Source organism: Bombyx mandarina, chromosome 09 (genome assembly GCF_030267445.1).
Source record: "Bombyx mandarina strain Sakado chromosome 09, ASM3026744v2".
NCBI classification, from domain to species: Eukaryota; Metazoa; Arthropoda; class Insecta; order Lepidoptera; family Bombycidae; genus Bombyx; species Bombyx mandarina.
In genome coordinates this window covers 6,623,012-6,638,073 of record NC_143216.1, presented here as the reverse complement: position 1 = coordinate 6,638,073, position 15,062 = coordinate 6,623,012, and the positions used below count along the sequence as shown (strand labels likewise).

Here is a 15,062-nt window from a genome sequence, read left to right as displayed (position 1 = left end):
TAAACTGGCCCGAAGGAATGATACCTGAAGCTATCAACACTGCACATGAAAGGCTCGAGATTTCTAATACTGAAGATGTTGAAAATGTACCACCCTCAAATGTACTACAGAAGCCTCGACATCTATTTTTGCACCTCGAAAACCTTTTGAAGAATTGGGATCCAGGCAAAAACGAAGACGCATTGAACAAATTTACCAATCGCTTTCGTTATCCCCGGATGAAATGAAAGCTACTACAATTGCTAGTTTGAGAAACACTAGAAATGAAGATGTAGGAGAAATAATGAACCACTTGTCAAATCACCCCGAAGATCTAGAAAAAGTGAATGAGTATTTAATTACAAGTAAAGTGAAAAGTAGTACATATTCTCCCGATAAGGCAATATTAGTTTCACTTAAATTAAGTGGCAGTATATAAACCTAAGAGAAGCAGCAAGTGAAAATGGGTCTGATTTATACCCTTCTTAATATAAAATTAAGCAAGAAAAGAACAAATGTTATCCAGGGAAAGACGAGGTAATTATTACTGAAGAAGGAGCTGCTATTAAAATGCAAGCATTACTAAACTTGGCGCTATATAGGCTTTTAGATGTGATTACTTCGGATTTGGACTCTGCAAGAAAGCTACTGCTTATAAGCAAATAGGCTTTGATAGAGCCCCAGGTCAAAGTAATTATAAACAAAAAACTGAAGCAGAGTTTGATGATTCATCTATTTTCATGGTCAGTCTAGTTCCTATAAGGCTTCAGAAATTTGATGGAACAATTGTTTGGAAAAACGACCTCATCAACTTTTTATTGCCGTCCAATAATGATTAAATTTACAAAAGAAACGCAGTCAACAGTGACAATTATAAAAGCTAGCATAACAGAAGAAATAGAAAGAGTTCAGCCATCAAAAATCAAACAAGTTGAAGTTAAGCATCAATTGCACATGATGATGATAGACGGCAAAATAACCTCACATTTTTCAGAAACATTTTCTGCTGTCTGTGATATTTGCAAAGCAAAACCGTCAGAGTTTTTTGGAGTGACTTGCTTATCAAAGAGAAAATAATGAAGAAATATTCCAGTATGGAATGCCATCTTTACATGCCTGGCTAAGATGCATGGAGTGCTTACTTCATATCGGTAAATATAATTTTATTACTTCACAATTTTTTCATCGTATGTAGTTTCCTGTGAGATTATTTTTTATATGACACTTTTTTGTTTGCGTCTTATCGTTTGGACTTCAAGAAATGAGGTTGCAAGGGGGATGTCAAAGAAAAAATATCAATCAGAAAGAGCGCTATACAGCAAGCGTTTAAAAAGGAATGCGGTTTACTTATAGATGTTGTCAAGCAAGGAGTAGGAACAACCAATGATGGCAATACTGCCAGAAGATTTTTCAGGGATGCAGAAGAAACAGCCCGCATAACAGGAATACGTAAAGATTTAATAGAGAGGCTTCACGTGATTCTTCACTCTGTTGCATCTGGAGAGCGCGTTTCCAATTTTTCGGAATTTTTTAGATATACTACAGAATTGTATGTTAATGTATATCCCTGGTATTATATATGCCTTCCAGTATCCATAAATTGTTGGCACATGGCAGTGATATATAATAATGAAGAACTTTGGTGCCATTCATATAGGTAAACTCTCGGAAGAGGCAGCGGAAGCTCGCAATAAAGATTTTCGGAAATATACAGAGAGATGTTATTCAAGAATGAGAAGTAGAACGTCGACTAATGAGGATATTTTACACCATCTTCTTTCGTCTTCTGACCCAAAGATCGAAAGGTGAAACAAAATATATAATATTTAGAGAGATTGCATAATTAGAGACCTACTAAATGTATTGTTGTTAGGTATTATGTAATTATGGGTATCATTACGTGCTTTTACTTACTAATCCATATCAAATTTAACTTAAAAGCACTTACGAAAAAAAATATAAAGGTTTTTATTCTATGTATTTATTAATTTTTTTCGATCCATTTATTTGGCAGAGTTGCAACTTTATGCACATGTTCATAGCATCAAATGATAGTAGACTAGACAAGGTATAAGGAAAATAAAGTTTCAAAGCAGGACCTCGCGGTACTTAGCAGGAATTTTATTTAATGTGACCCGCTCCATACAAAAAAATCACAAAACACATTTTTCTGACCAAACTATAAAGTTTTTGTAATTTTTGCCCAAAACAATTATTATTGAGATTAACGAGCTCTATCTATCTACATAAAAAAAATTATAAAAAAACAAAGTTGGTCCCTAAGTCACTAAAATCATAGAATCGACCCACTGTGCGTCAATGTGAAAAATTAACATGGCTCTTCATATTCAAAACCATTAACATAAAATAATAATTTCCTACAAGTATATATCCTACGTGACGGACTAAGTTTCACTCGGTACATGTATCTTTACCTTACGAGCTGATTAACGTCACTATGGCCGTTTTCCAATTACAGAGCATAATGCGTATAAATAACTAATTTTATATATAAATAGTTTTCCAATTACAGAGCATAGTGCGACTCAGTGACGCACAATGCCGAATTATGCTGAAGCTTAGTTGAGCATTATGCCGCATAATGCGCTCTTGTGCTGTTATTGAAAAACGGCCTGCATATTTAATTAGGAAAAAAATCAAATTCTCGTTAATCCTCTGCTTTTATGCTTTAAACAATTGAGGTGGGTATAAAGCTGGTAGCCCTGTTAGAGAGTCGGATTCTGTTTATTTAAGATCTGCGAGTTACAGCTATAACATAGATTATTTATAGCAGGTATGGCTAAGTTCCTTTTGCCTGACCATTTGACCAATGTAAAAATCAAATAAAAAATTCAGCGCACACAGCATGACCAGTGACCACTTTTTATTTGTAATATTAAACTTGGAAGTAAAAACGCAAATTGTTCTCTGGTTAAAAACTTCGTTGTTACTGATCTGTAAAAAGTAGAGCATAGTGTCACCCTTAAATATGAAACGTAGTTCCAGAAACTTTAAACACGAGATTAATCCTGTCAAAGATGAAGAATCACGGTGTGTAGCAAGTTTTTTTTGACCAGGCTGTAAAACTACTCTCACGAATTGTTCGGTGCAGATTACGCTCAATTACGAAACTATATAATTTTTAACGTAGTTTACTGTAAAATTTGAAGAACATCATTATAACCACAAAACCTGTAAACATGATAGGAAGAGTACATAACGGACTATTTAGATATAAGGGTTTTCGAGATATTTTATTATTTTAAAATGAACATTTTTTATAGTCTCCAAAAAGTGTTTTTTATGGTAATTATAGTCTGGTCGGTTCCTATGGCATTTTCAGCATGGTAAAATGAATATTGACTAAATACCTACTAAACTTATTAACAGTTCCTGCTGATTTCACTTTTTCCTTTCTATTCTTTTACTTCTTTTATACCAAATATAAATAAACAAGTCTAATTACATCCATTGCCTCAGTAAAGACAACTATAATCATTTAAAAAAAAGTGTCATCTAATCATTTAAAAAAAAAACATGACTAAATTGAAACCAACTCTCAATTACCATACTGAAGTTGCCAAATTATTTTTGGCTAACATTTGAAATGCAGTGGTGCCATATATATAGGTCCCATGCAAATGATAATCAAATAAAATGGACTCCCTACAACAGACTATTTTTTTTTAGAGATTCTGTTGTCATTCCTAAGCACAGAGAATTTTTGTAATATGAATAGACTGTAACAATAAAAAACATTGTTTGATAAAGAGGGCTTTGTGAAAGTATACATTTTTTATATCTATAAGACTCATTTGACTGAAACTGGATGCTACACTTTCACACATGTTGCCGTTGTCTTTCTTTAACAGATTAAATATCACATTTGATATGATCCATAAATTGAAAATTATAATTTACAGGTTATCTCAAATACTTTTTACCAAGAAGCAAAAATTAATAGATAAATTGAAACCTAATCAAGAATTATCAGACAATATTGATTTAAAGCCAGTATGGACTGATGATGATGATGGTAAATATACTGCAGCAAATGTCATACCTCAAGCTGTAAGTAATGTTCAGTACACTGAAAAACTTAAACAAAAATATAGAACTATTGTGGGAACACCCAGTTGGGCGGAAATAAAGAAAAATACAGATTGTGAAGATGATGACAAACTGATGAAAACAGTAGGACACATAATTAAAAAAAAAACCAAAGAACTAAAAAAAGATTTCTTGGAATATAAAATATTACCCAAAATCAACAATGATATTAGTAAAGAAGGTCCTTTGATTAAATGCATAGAATTCCATCCAAAAATGAGTGTATCATTAATAGCTGGACAATCTGGTGTTGTTTCTTTATATTCAATTGGAGGTGACAAAAATGAAAGACTTCACAGTTTTAATCTAAAAAAGTGGCAAATAACTTCTGCACATTTTACACCAGACGGAAAAAGTGCTTTTATAGCCTCTAAAAGTAACCATTCTTACTGTATTTATGATTTAGTGAAGGCTGAAGCTAAACTTGTGCAGTTGCCACAAATCTCAAAGAGGCCACATATTTTTCAATTGTCACCAAATGGAAAATACTTAGCAACATCAGATTGTTTTGATGAAGTATACTTGATAGATACAGCATCTCAAGAACTAATAAGGGTGTTAAAAAATAGCACCAATATAAAATCAGCGGCTTTTAACAGTAACAGCAGTGAATTATATTGCTTTGGTGACCAAGGAATAGTTACAGTTTGGAGTTTATGTACATTTAAATCTCTGAAAAAATTCTATGACAATGGATGTGTAACTGCATCATGCATAACCACTAGTGCATGTGGAAGATTGATTGCTACAGGAAGCGGAGAAGGAATAGTGAACATTTATAAAACATCTGACCTAATGACAAATGAACCTATCCCTTTGAAGACAGTATCTAATATAACAACAAAAATTACATCATTAAAATTTAATTCAACCACAGAGATACTAGCTGCATGTTCTGCCTACTATCCTAATGCTGTAAAATTGATACATATTCCCTCATATCATGTTTACCAAAATTTTCCCAAACAGTCCTTCAATTATAATCATATTCAAGTAGTAAACTTTTCTCCAAACAGTGGCTATATGGCATTTTCAAACAACAGAGGATCTGCATTTTTACATCGTTTGAAATATTATAAAAACTATTAAATTTTGTTTCCAAAAATTGTAGTTTTACTTTACAATATTCTATAGTAACACATACTAGTAGTATGACTAGACCTTTGACCAATAATTATTTAAAAATAAAATCCAAAACATTCACTACAGTTCTGTCATAATTAAAATCCATTTATGTCTGAATATATTTTATTATTTTCAAGTTAAAACTATTTGGGTTAAGATTTCTTGTTACATTTAAATTAAGTCACAAATTATCACAAACAACATATAATTATTGCAGTATATTGATGATTTTTCTCATTTTTCACAACATTAAATAAGAATTGAATGAATGTACTAAAGTCCACTATGAACAAGTTTATACTGTTAACTCAAAATCATTAAATCACATGCAAAGAGACATGTGAAAAGAAAATGAAAATTACTGTTATTTACTCACTATTAAATGAACATTACAAACAAAATATATATAAAAAGCAATTGAGTACATTAGAGAATAATTTTATAAGACATGGTATAATAAAAAAAAGAATATATGCTTAATGTTGCAAATATTAATGAAACTCAAAATGTAACAATAATCAGAGCCCAGGTGTGAATGTGATTTTTTTGTGTATGTGTTTTTGTTTTAACCAAAAGAAGAATTCGACATTTTGAGAATATCCTTAAATAATTTAAACAATATTTCAGGATTAGCTGGGGCTAAAAACAATTTAGTATGTAATGTTTCAAATCACCATAAAATTTAAGATTTTGTGTTGTCCATTGAATATAGTTATTCTATAAAGATTTGATTGAATGCTAAGAACTAACACACTGTAAAGTTCTTGAAAAGATCTGGAGGCACACTTGTAAATTTAAATCATTAAGGCTAACCAAAAATCACAGTTTTTATGTCAAACTAAAAAACCTTTATCAATGGACCCAGATTTTCTATAACTAATATGGATTTTATGTGGATACGAAATCGATATTTTTCTCGAATTTGCTTTTAATAAATATATGGTACATGGTATTTGAATGTTAATTGTCCTACTTAAAGTAAAATTGCTACAAGTAAAGCTAAGTAGCAAATAATGGAAATGTTTCTGATTCATTTTTCAGCAGCATATGCCTAATACTATTGAAATTTAAAACATATCAGGTCCACCGAAAATCCAAACACTGTCATAGTAACTTTAGCTAGTTGCACATTGGACTCTGTTTAATCCAGGATGCTCATCATCTTCGTCATACGCGTTGCCTCGTTGACGGTCTCTTCGCATCTCTTGTTCAGGAACGAAGTCCATCAATTGGCATTCTTCAGCCAATTCTGGTATTTCAACCTAAAATTATTACATGTATTTATACAAAACCTGGGGACTTTAATATAATCCATTTAATATTCTATTATAAAGACAATAAATATATGCCAGATCTTGTGCTGCTCCTGCTGATGCTACTACTACTGCTAAACCCACATTGTCCATTTATCGAAATAATATCTCCATCTAATCGGAAATTACTACCACTAATTTTATTATCACTAACAAATGTCACTGTAGGATGATAGTATACTGGTATATTCTCAGAAAGCTGCAGTACATTCTCCAGTGGCCATTTTATACAACACCCACAGCAAGATATGAGATGGTGGTAGTTTTGGGCCAAACTCACATTGTCAGTATTGAAACGGAATGTCGCCATTCTAAGATCAATGTATTCACTTAAACAAGTATTTTTTATAGATTAGGCGGAAAGCCCACCTATATGCAACATAAACCGTCACTCACTTTGAGAGGAGTTATAAGTCAGATTTTATAGTACAATGGCTACCTCACCCTTAAAACTGAAATGCATTATTGCTTTGCTGCAGTAATGTGCAGGGCATCCACCCATGTGAGCTCACAACATGACCCTACCACCAGTATTACATAAATGTTTATTTGTTTTTAAATGTGTAGACTACCAATTATCTAATCCAAACCCAGAGGTTAATAATGATCTGCAGGGTCAGTTATAGAGATGGGTTATATATATGATGTATGAATGGATCCGGTCACCGTCCTCGTCGAACCCGTCGCTCAACGAGCGAACTAACCCATAGACACAGCCCACTGAGTTTCTCGCCGGATCTTCTCAGTGGGTCGCGTTTCCGATCCGGTGGTAGATTCTGCGAAGCACTGCTCTTGCTAGGATCACTGGATCGCAAACGCGACCCACTGAGAAGATCCGGCGAGAAACTCAATGGGCTGTGTCTGTGGGTTAATTTGCTCGTCGAGCCCTTCATCGCAAGTGACGGGTTCGACGAGGACGGTGACGGGTTCGACGAGGACGGTGACCGGTGCTTGTGGTACCTAAAAGCACCGTTAGTGGATCAGGAGGATTCGTAATGACTTGTTAAGTTCAATAATTGCAATGCATGCAAGAAAAATTGTCTAGAAAACAAAAAGTCATAATACTATATTGTGCTGACTGACTCTTGGCTATTAAGTATTGCAACCGATTGTATCAATAATTTTAACTAACATACAACCTTTATATTAATAGTAAATATAAATTTAAAAATTATATCTAATAAGTGAAATACTCGTGTTTACCCTAGGTCGAGCAGGTAGACAGTTTTCCAATGCAGGAATTAATTCTGGCGGAACACGCGATGGGAAATTAACAATGAATTGTACAATCAGTTGTCCTTTTTCAAATGGATTTTTGTACATAGGCATTCCTGAAAATAAAACAATCAATTAATTCATTAATTAAATTAGATCTCTGGAAGCTTTTCTCCAAAATTTTATTTTGTTCTAAGAATAACTGAATGGTTGTAGATATAGTGGGCATTCACTATAGCACGACATCTTATACTGGGCCTTTAAAAGTATAGAATTGGATGATATATGAGTCGACTATTATCAAAGCCGGCAATGTGACTTTTGGACAATTATTGGTAAATCAGAAAAACGAATTATTGACTTTGTATTCGATTGGCAGTCACAAAACTCTTCTGAACGACATCTTGGATAAATAACAGGTTAAGTATTAACCTTTATTTAATGCAGGTTTTGAACCGTATTCTTTGAAGGAGACGATTATATTCAAATCAATCTGTATTGACATATCAATAACATTTTTTTGTCCAAATGCACAGATTGCCACCTTTGATAATAGATGACTCATATTCACAAAAATTACACAAAACTTACCTTCGTTCAGTACACACTTGACTTCACCATGTTTGGTAACCTCACCAGGCATCACAGTTATAACAATGTCTCTTTCATCCAGAGTCCTTATTACTTTTTGGAAACCACACAAAGCTTCCACAAGTTCTATGTTCATGCGTAAAATGAGATCATTTCCAGAACGTTTGAATATCTGAAATTTATTTGTTTATATTTATATCACACAATTTATCTACATTTTGTATACTTGGTCGTGTGTAAATTAAATATTCTTAATATCTGATATTTATATTATTTTAATCTTATGGTAGATAATAATTCTGGATTATTGTTTGCGGATTTTATTAATCAACAGATTGGAATATCCTTCGTAACAGAGGTTGGCAATGTGAAGTATTAGTACTAATACATATTTTTACAATCCATACAGTTAGGAAATCAATGTACTTATGTAGAGTAACAGTTAGAAGCTGGCTGGGCAGAAAGAGTTGCGGATCGCAGCTCTGATCCTGCTTTGTTTGCTACACTCAAAAGCGGAGTAGTAACACTGATGTAAGTTTCTCTCTATAATTTCATATAATATAACTAAACATCGTCAACTATACATGGACTGGACTGATGATGATGATGAACCAAATATCGTTTATTAATCTTTCAATAGAAGTTATGGCAAATTTTAAGTAGACTTCAACATTGAATCATCAATGTTGTAATGAACTACAACAAAAACATTTTAGGCAAAATTTCCACTCAGATACAATATTTTACAACAATATTTTAGGGAAAATATTAAATAAATAAAGTAAAATAAAATTTTAATCATGGACATGGTTATATTTCTTTAAACTTTTATAAAATATTATTGATCTGAATTCAAATACATTAACATAATTAAATTTAATAACAGAAATCTTAAAATACCTAATATATTTTATGTACATTACTAGCTGACCCGGCAGACTTTGTAGTGCCTCAATCGATAAATAAAATACCTAAACTATTGTATAAAATAGACTTAAAACAAACAAAAGGAATCCGTCTGACGGTGGACACATCAAAGGGAAAACAAAATTGTTATTTTTATTTAATTCCGAGCATTTTCATATTTATCTACCCTTTAAGCCTTCTCTGAATTTCCACAAATAATTCAAGGCCAAAATTAGCCAAATCGGTCCAGCCATTCTCGAGTTTTAGTGAGAATAACGAACAGCAATTCATTTTTATATATCTACATTATAGTACAACACATGTAAAAGTAATTGGTACTTTTAATGAAAGAGAGACATAGTGTATCTACACATGCAGTATTATCATCTAACATCAAAGGCGTATCTCAATTGTATGGAGTCTAAGGCCGTAAAACTGTGATAATACTTGGCCATAAAAATCTCAAGAGTCAAATAGTAAAGTAATTTATTGTTTAAGAGCTAAAATTTAAGAACCTAAGTGTATACTCAAAGTATTTTCCCATTAAACTTCCTCTTAAACTCAATTTGACCAATGATTAGTTTTTCTTCCCTTGTACTTTTTTTTCTACTGTAAATCAATTCTGTGAATTAGTTTGGAGATTAGGAATTTGAGAGTTTTGAATTTGTATTGAATTTGACAGACACATATTCAGTATTGAGTTTAATAAATAATTGTTTAGAGTAAAGAAGTGCTTTTCACTTACTCCATGTTCCTTTTCATCCAAAACAATAATGAGGTCGCCAGGTTCAAGATTTGGTTCTTGATCTCCTTCTCCACTAAACACAATCTTTTGCCCATCAACCATACCTTTATCCACATGAACTTCAAGAATTTTACGATCACGTACTATTTTACGTCCCTGTAAGATGATATTTGGATCTTTTACAGTTATTTTTTTATAAGTATATAACAGTATGACAAAACCAATTTTCTCATCTGTTTATCTTATCTCTATTCTCTTATCTCTATTCTCTTTTCTCTGATAAAGAACATTCAACAAATTAGGTGGAGAGTAACAATGCATTGCAATAAAGACAATATTTTCACATAATTCTCATGTTTAAAATCAGGTAGCATACAAATTTATGGCTGTAAAGGAAAGACAGGGAGGCTAACTGCCTCTAGATCTTGATAATGAAAATTAGTAACTGATATCTGAAATAAAATTATTTTGTTTTCATAATAATGTTTTGCATACCTCACAGACTTTGCAACGGTCTTTAGGATCTACAATCTCTTTTTGTCCACGGCATTCGCAGCATACTGTTTGAATCTGCTGTATCATACCCGGGCCTAGCTGTTGAATTTGTACTTGCATACCAGAACCACGGCACACTGGACAAGTTTGAACTGCACCCTGTACATTTTATTTTTATTAAATCTTAGCATAAGTTTGGTTAAACTAAATAAAATTCTTAATACTGTTAGTACTATGATAAAATCAGTATCAAAGATTTATATAACCGTACACAGTTTCTATTGGCAGGGTTTCCTAACTCTTTTTGAAGTATTGACAATTTCTTTTATTCCAATTATATAACAAGTTATAGATATTTTGATGATTTGGCAACTAATTTAATTATCCTATGGAACAAAGCATTTTCTACAAAAAATGAAGGCTGTTGCAACATAAATTAAATTTAATCTTTACAACATTTGAATATTGTGCAAAAGTCAAATATTAATAATAAACATATTTTTATATTAATATTCTTGTACACAGAAGTCTAAGATGAGATTTTATCTTTACAATACAAGGGGGGTTCCAAGTGTTGCATAAATGTAAATCTTCTTCTCGATTACTATTAGGGGTTTTTTTACCTTAATAGTTTCCATTTAATGTATGTTGAAATAAATAATTTTCTTTGTGAACTCATAGCTTTAAGCCTCAAAGTTAATGTATTCTGAACCCAGATACCTGATAAACTGCTTCATAGCAGAAATAAGTAGGACAGTGAATCCACCCTCTGGCTCTTGCAATATGCCCTAACCAAATTACCGTAGTTTGATTTTTAATACACTTATTATTTTTTTAAGGTGGAAAATCTTCATGACCACCTGTTAAATGCATATTTGCTTTGCAAAATCAGCATCTGTTATATATTTGAATACCAGCACAATTACATTCCTGATATGTGTACACTGAGTGTTATATCATTTAGGCCATGATGTCTGCATATAATATTTTCTCATATTGGTCTTGTGTTAACAAACTATGGTTATTTTACCTTTTTACCACCACGTCCCTCACATTTCTCACAGATCACGTTCTTTTGAAGCGCCAGTTTTCTGACTGTGCCACAGTACAACTCCTCCAATGTTACTGATAATTGATGAATTACATCTTTGCCTTTGCGTTCCTTGCGGCGTCTACCTCCACTAAATCCACCTCCAAAGAACATGTCAAAGAGATCCATTGGTGAAGAAAATCCACCACCACTACCACCCCCTTCCTTTAATGCTTGTTCACCACCTGATATGTGATTATAAAAACACTTTATATCAAAAAGTTATGTGAGCATCACTTTTGCACTACATACTCATATTAAAAGATAAAAATGCAACAATAAATTTGAAAAGTGCATTACTTAATAAAACAGTATTAGGAATAATCAAGTTTAGAAAAGTAAATACAGTCAAAATCTGTTATAACGACATCGAAGGGACTGCTCATATTCAGTCGTAAAAACCGATAGTCGTAACAACCGGTGATGTTTAATGTGTATCGTGCAAGTACAAACAAATCGATAGGGAATTATTGGAAAAACATATTTACATAATACGCGATTTTTCTTCAATATTAATTTGTTTTATTTTTCTTTGCGACATTTTGAAAGTTTCACGAATAACTCCACAAAGTTTTGGTGCGTTTTGTGTATAGATAAGTAATAAACTAACTGAAGAGATATGAAGAAGCGGTCTTTGACTCTACTGCATGCACGTGTTTTGTTTCTAAGAATTAGAAAAGACCCTACACTAAACTAAATCCTAGTTTTCTTTCCTGATTTTAATAGCCATTGAAGACAAATGTGGATACCTATTCAAATTGTTTACAATACAGCTTAGCCGGTCGTTCTAACAGATCTAATTCTCCGAAATATTAGTTAAATGTGGTCGTTTTATGAGGTATGTCGTTATAAGCAATGTTTTTAATAAGGCGGTCATATGGCATTCAGCCGGGACCTTTGTTCTAGGTTGTTATAACCGGCATGTTGTTCTAAACGATGTCGCAGTAAACGGTTTTGACTGTAATATATTACAATAATTGAAATTATTAAAATTCTCAGAATATAACTAACCTTGATCATAAATTCGCCTTTTGTCAGGATTCGAGAGCACCTCATAGGCCTGAGATATCTGTTTAAATTTCTCACCCTCATTTGGGTTCTTGTCAGGGTGGTATTTTAGAGCTAATTTTCGATAGGCTTTCTTTAATTCATCAGTGGTGCAATTTGGTTTCACGCCCAAAATGTCATAATATGTGGTCTCCTTAACCATTTTTATTATGCCTGTATGATACAATAAAATTATACTAATATTTGGCAATCGAGAAACTTCTAAGTTTTTAGGTTATAATTTTATTGATGTGGTAGGGTATTGAAAGTTTAAATCTGGCATCATGTCAATTAAATCTTGTTTTAGAAACGTAACAAAGAATAAAAATACACATACTGCTAGACAACAATAAGTTTAATTATTTTAATAATCTTACTATGTAATTCGTAGATACTCAGCGAAAAGTACAACCACGTTACGTCAATGGTTGTATGGACAAGTTGCGTTAAATACTTAATGAAGGTTTTAATATACATAAAAACGCAAATCATGACAAAACTCAATTTTTTCTTGTGGCCAAAGCTTAAACAAGTTACACTTTCTCCCACTATTGTGTAAAGTTGAAATTTTCTTACCTAAGTATGTTCACAATTAAATGCACAAATCACAAAATTAAATATCGAATCGGCTGTTATTTCTAAATAATTATCACTATTATACTGTATTTAGCGTGAAAAGAAAGACACGAGGATACTTTGCTGCACGTCAGACAGAGATCTCTGTTTAATTACGAATGACGTTTTAGTGTTTCATTCGAGAATCAAATTCGACAGTTCAGCAGCTGTTGTCAAACTGTGGCTTTGATAAATCGCAACACATACAACCATTTAAATCGTGAAACTGTTGCACTAACAGATCCATATCATTATAGAACATAAAATAACAATTAAATTATTATACAGTCGGAGATAAATCCCTCACGGTCACATGGGTCCAAAAGAGGATTCCCAGCACTAAGCGAAACAGAGACATATTTATATACGTTTAAATGCATACAAAGATCAAGCATATTCGTTACACGAATGTGGGATACGATGATGTGGGATACGAAACTGCAACTCTCACCATAAAGAATGTGTTTTAAAACTTTTCAGAAATGATTATGACATTTTTCCCCTTAGTTGTTGTTACTTGTTTTGGTTTGAGGAGTTTTACAGCCATTATGGAATATATATGAGACTAAGGGCATTTCACAAGGTAAATGATGACACTCACACAGGTGATTCCTGTTGGACTCGGTATCCACTGAACACAAGATGGGGGTATTCATATTCACAAGCCTAAGTGAATATAAATACTGCCATTTCGAGTTGAATTTAAAATGTTTGTCTTATTTACCAAGGCTATTGCCAAAAACCTGTAAAGAAAGCAGTTGGACTCGTGATTCTTTTGGCTATAGGTAATACAATGACTCGCCGTCATTGTATTAAGTCAACTCGCCGCTAACCCTTGAAAAATAGTTTTCAAAATTCATCTTTTACCTAAATGCACAGGTAAGCAGCACATGCCTGATAGAAGCGATTGCTTGAAGCATGCCATTTGACTTTGAACAAAAAAGTTTGACGACCACTGGTATAGTCTACAGCTAGCCCAGTTCGGTTTATTCCAGAACATTCCACAACGTTTTTGAGGCAGTCGAATAAATTGCGTATTCAATCCCGTTTTGTGCTCGTCTCTTTCAGTCCAATGAATTTCTGCAAATGCTATCGCCGCATTTGGTGCTACCGTACAAATAGAAGCTACTATTTTATCTAGCAGTATAATATAATTGATTCTTGAGACATAAAGTTTTACTTTCTATTTGAAAGACCAACTAGCAAAGCCAAGGGATTTTAGACTAAACAGCCTTTAATAGAGTTTTTATACAAAAAACCTGTAAAATATTAGTTATGGACGAAATAAAAGTTCTTATTTTGTTATTTGGAAATGAGTGAAAACTATATAGAAACACACAGACTTTAAAAGTAAAAATTGCGTAAAATATAATAAATTGAATTGTTTTAGCAGTACTGAGTATCTGTTACCATTTGAATACTTTCTAATCAAAATGTTTATTTTCCTTTAAGATAAAAAAAGAAGGATGCTATATTTCCTATTTATAATAACAACATTTATCATGAAGTTGTTTTAAATGATTGATTATAGCGTTTTAGTTTAAAGAAAAAGAAATATTTATCATAATTATCAGCACAGTTTTGGGACAGTAACAAAACAAGAATCTTGGAACAAAATTGGAAATGTAAGGCTTAGCATACACACTATGACACACATTGATCATAAAATGAAAACCAAATAAGTAAAAATCAAAACAAAAATTAAATAATTATTGCAAATATTATTCCAAAATCTAGACTTTCATTGAGGAAACAAATAAAAACTTAAACCTTCTAATTATTATTTTTTTCCCTATCTAAGCTGAGAGCCTTGAGAGGCTATTTCAGCGTA

The 15,062-nt window shown here is 32.4% G+C and overlaps 2 protein-coding genes across 2 annotated transcripts; one reads left to right on the top strand and one right to left on the bottom strand.

The window, feature by feature from the left end:
• The first annotated feature begins 2,799 nt into the window (after nucleotides 1-2,799).
• Nucleotides 2,800-5,194, top strand: wcd (U3 small nucleolar RNA-associated protein 18 homolog wicked). The gene is made up of 2 exons (XM_028175113.2): nucleotides 2,800-3,030; nucleotides 3,903-5,194. Exons 1-2 carry the CDS (start codon nucleotides 2,969-2,971, stop codon nucleotides 5,176-5,178), a joined length of 1,338 nt encoding a protein of 445 aa, XP_028030914.2. The 5' UTR covers nucleotides 2,800-2,968; the 3' UTR covers nucleotides 5,179-5,194.
• A 125-nt stretch (nucleotides 5,195-5,319) lies between these two features.
• Droj2 (DnaJ heat shock protein family (Hsp40) member A4-like) lies at nucleotides 5,320-13,845 on the bottom strand. Its single transcript, XM_028175114.2, has 8 exons — nucleotides 13,193-13,845; nucleotides 12,581-12,790; nucleotides 11,510-11,754; nucleotides 10,480-10,638; nucleotides 9,985-10,140; nucleotides 8,334-8,505; nucleotides 7,731-7,858; nucleotides 5,320-6,476 (listed from the first exon to the last, which is right to left on the bottom strand). Exons 2-8 carry the CDS (start codon nucleotides 12,777-12,779, stop codon nucleotides 6,330-6,332), a joined length of 1,206 nt encoding a protein of 401 aa, XP_028030915.1. The 5' UTR covers nucleotides 12,780-12,790; nucleotides 13,193-13,845; the 3' UTR covers nucleotides 5,320-6,329.
• Between the last annotated feature and the right edge of the window lie 1,217 nt (nucleotides 13,846-15,062).

Excerpts from the sequence above, each read along its gene's own strand:
- wcd (XM_028175113.2), top strand. The coding sequence starts at position 2,969 with ATGAAACGTAGTTCCAGAAACTTTAAACACGAGATTAATCCTGTCAAA. Across the intron at positions 3,031-3,902 it reads GTCAAAGATGAAGAATCACG|GTTATCTCAAATACTTTTTA; the intron begins GTGTGTAGCAAG and ends TATAATTTACAG.
- Droj2 (XM_028175114.2), bottom strand. The coding sequence starts at position 12,779 with ATGGTTAAGGAGACCACATATTATGACATTTTGGGCGTGAAACCAAAT. Across the intron at positions 10,639-11,509 it reads AGGGACGTGGTGGTAAAAAG|GGTGCAGTTCAAACTTGTCC; the intron begins GTAAAATAACCA and ends TAAAATGTACAG. Across the intron at positions 6,477-7,730 it reads GTCTACCTGCTCGACCTAGG|GTTGAAATACCAGAATTGGC; the intron begins GTAAACACGAGT and ends TAATAATTTTAG.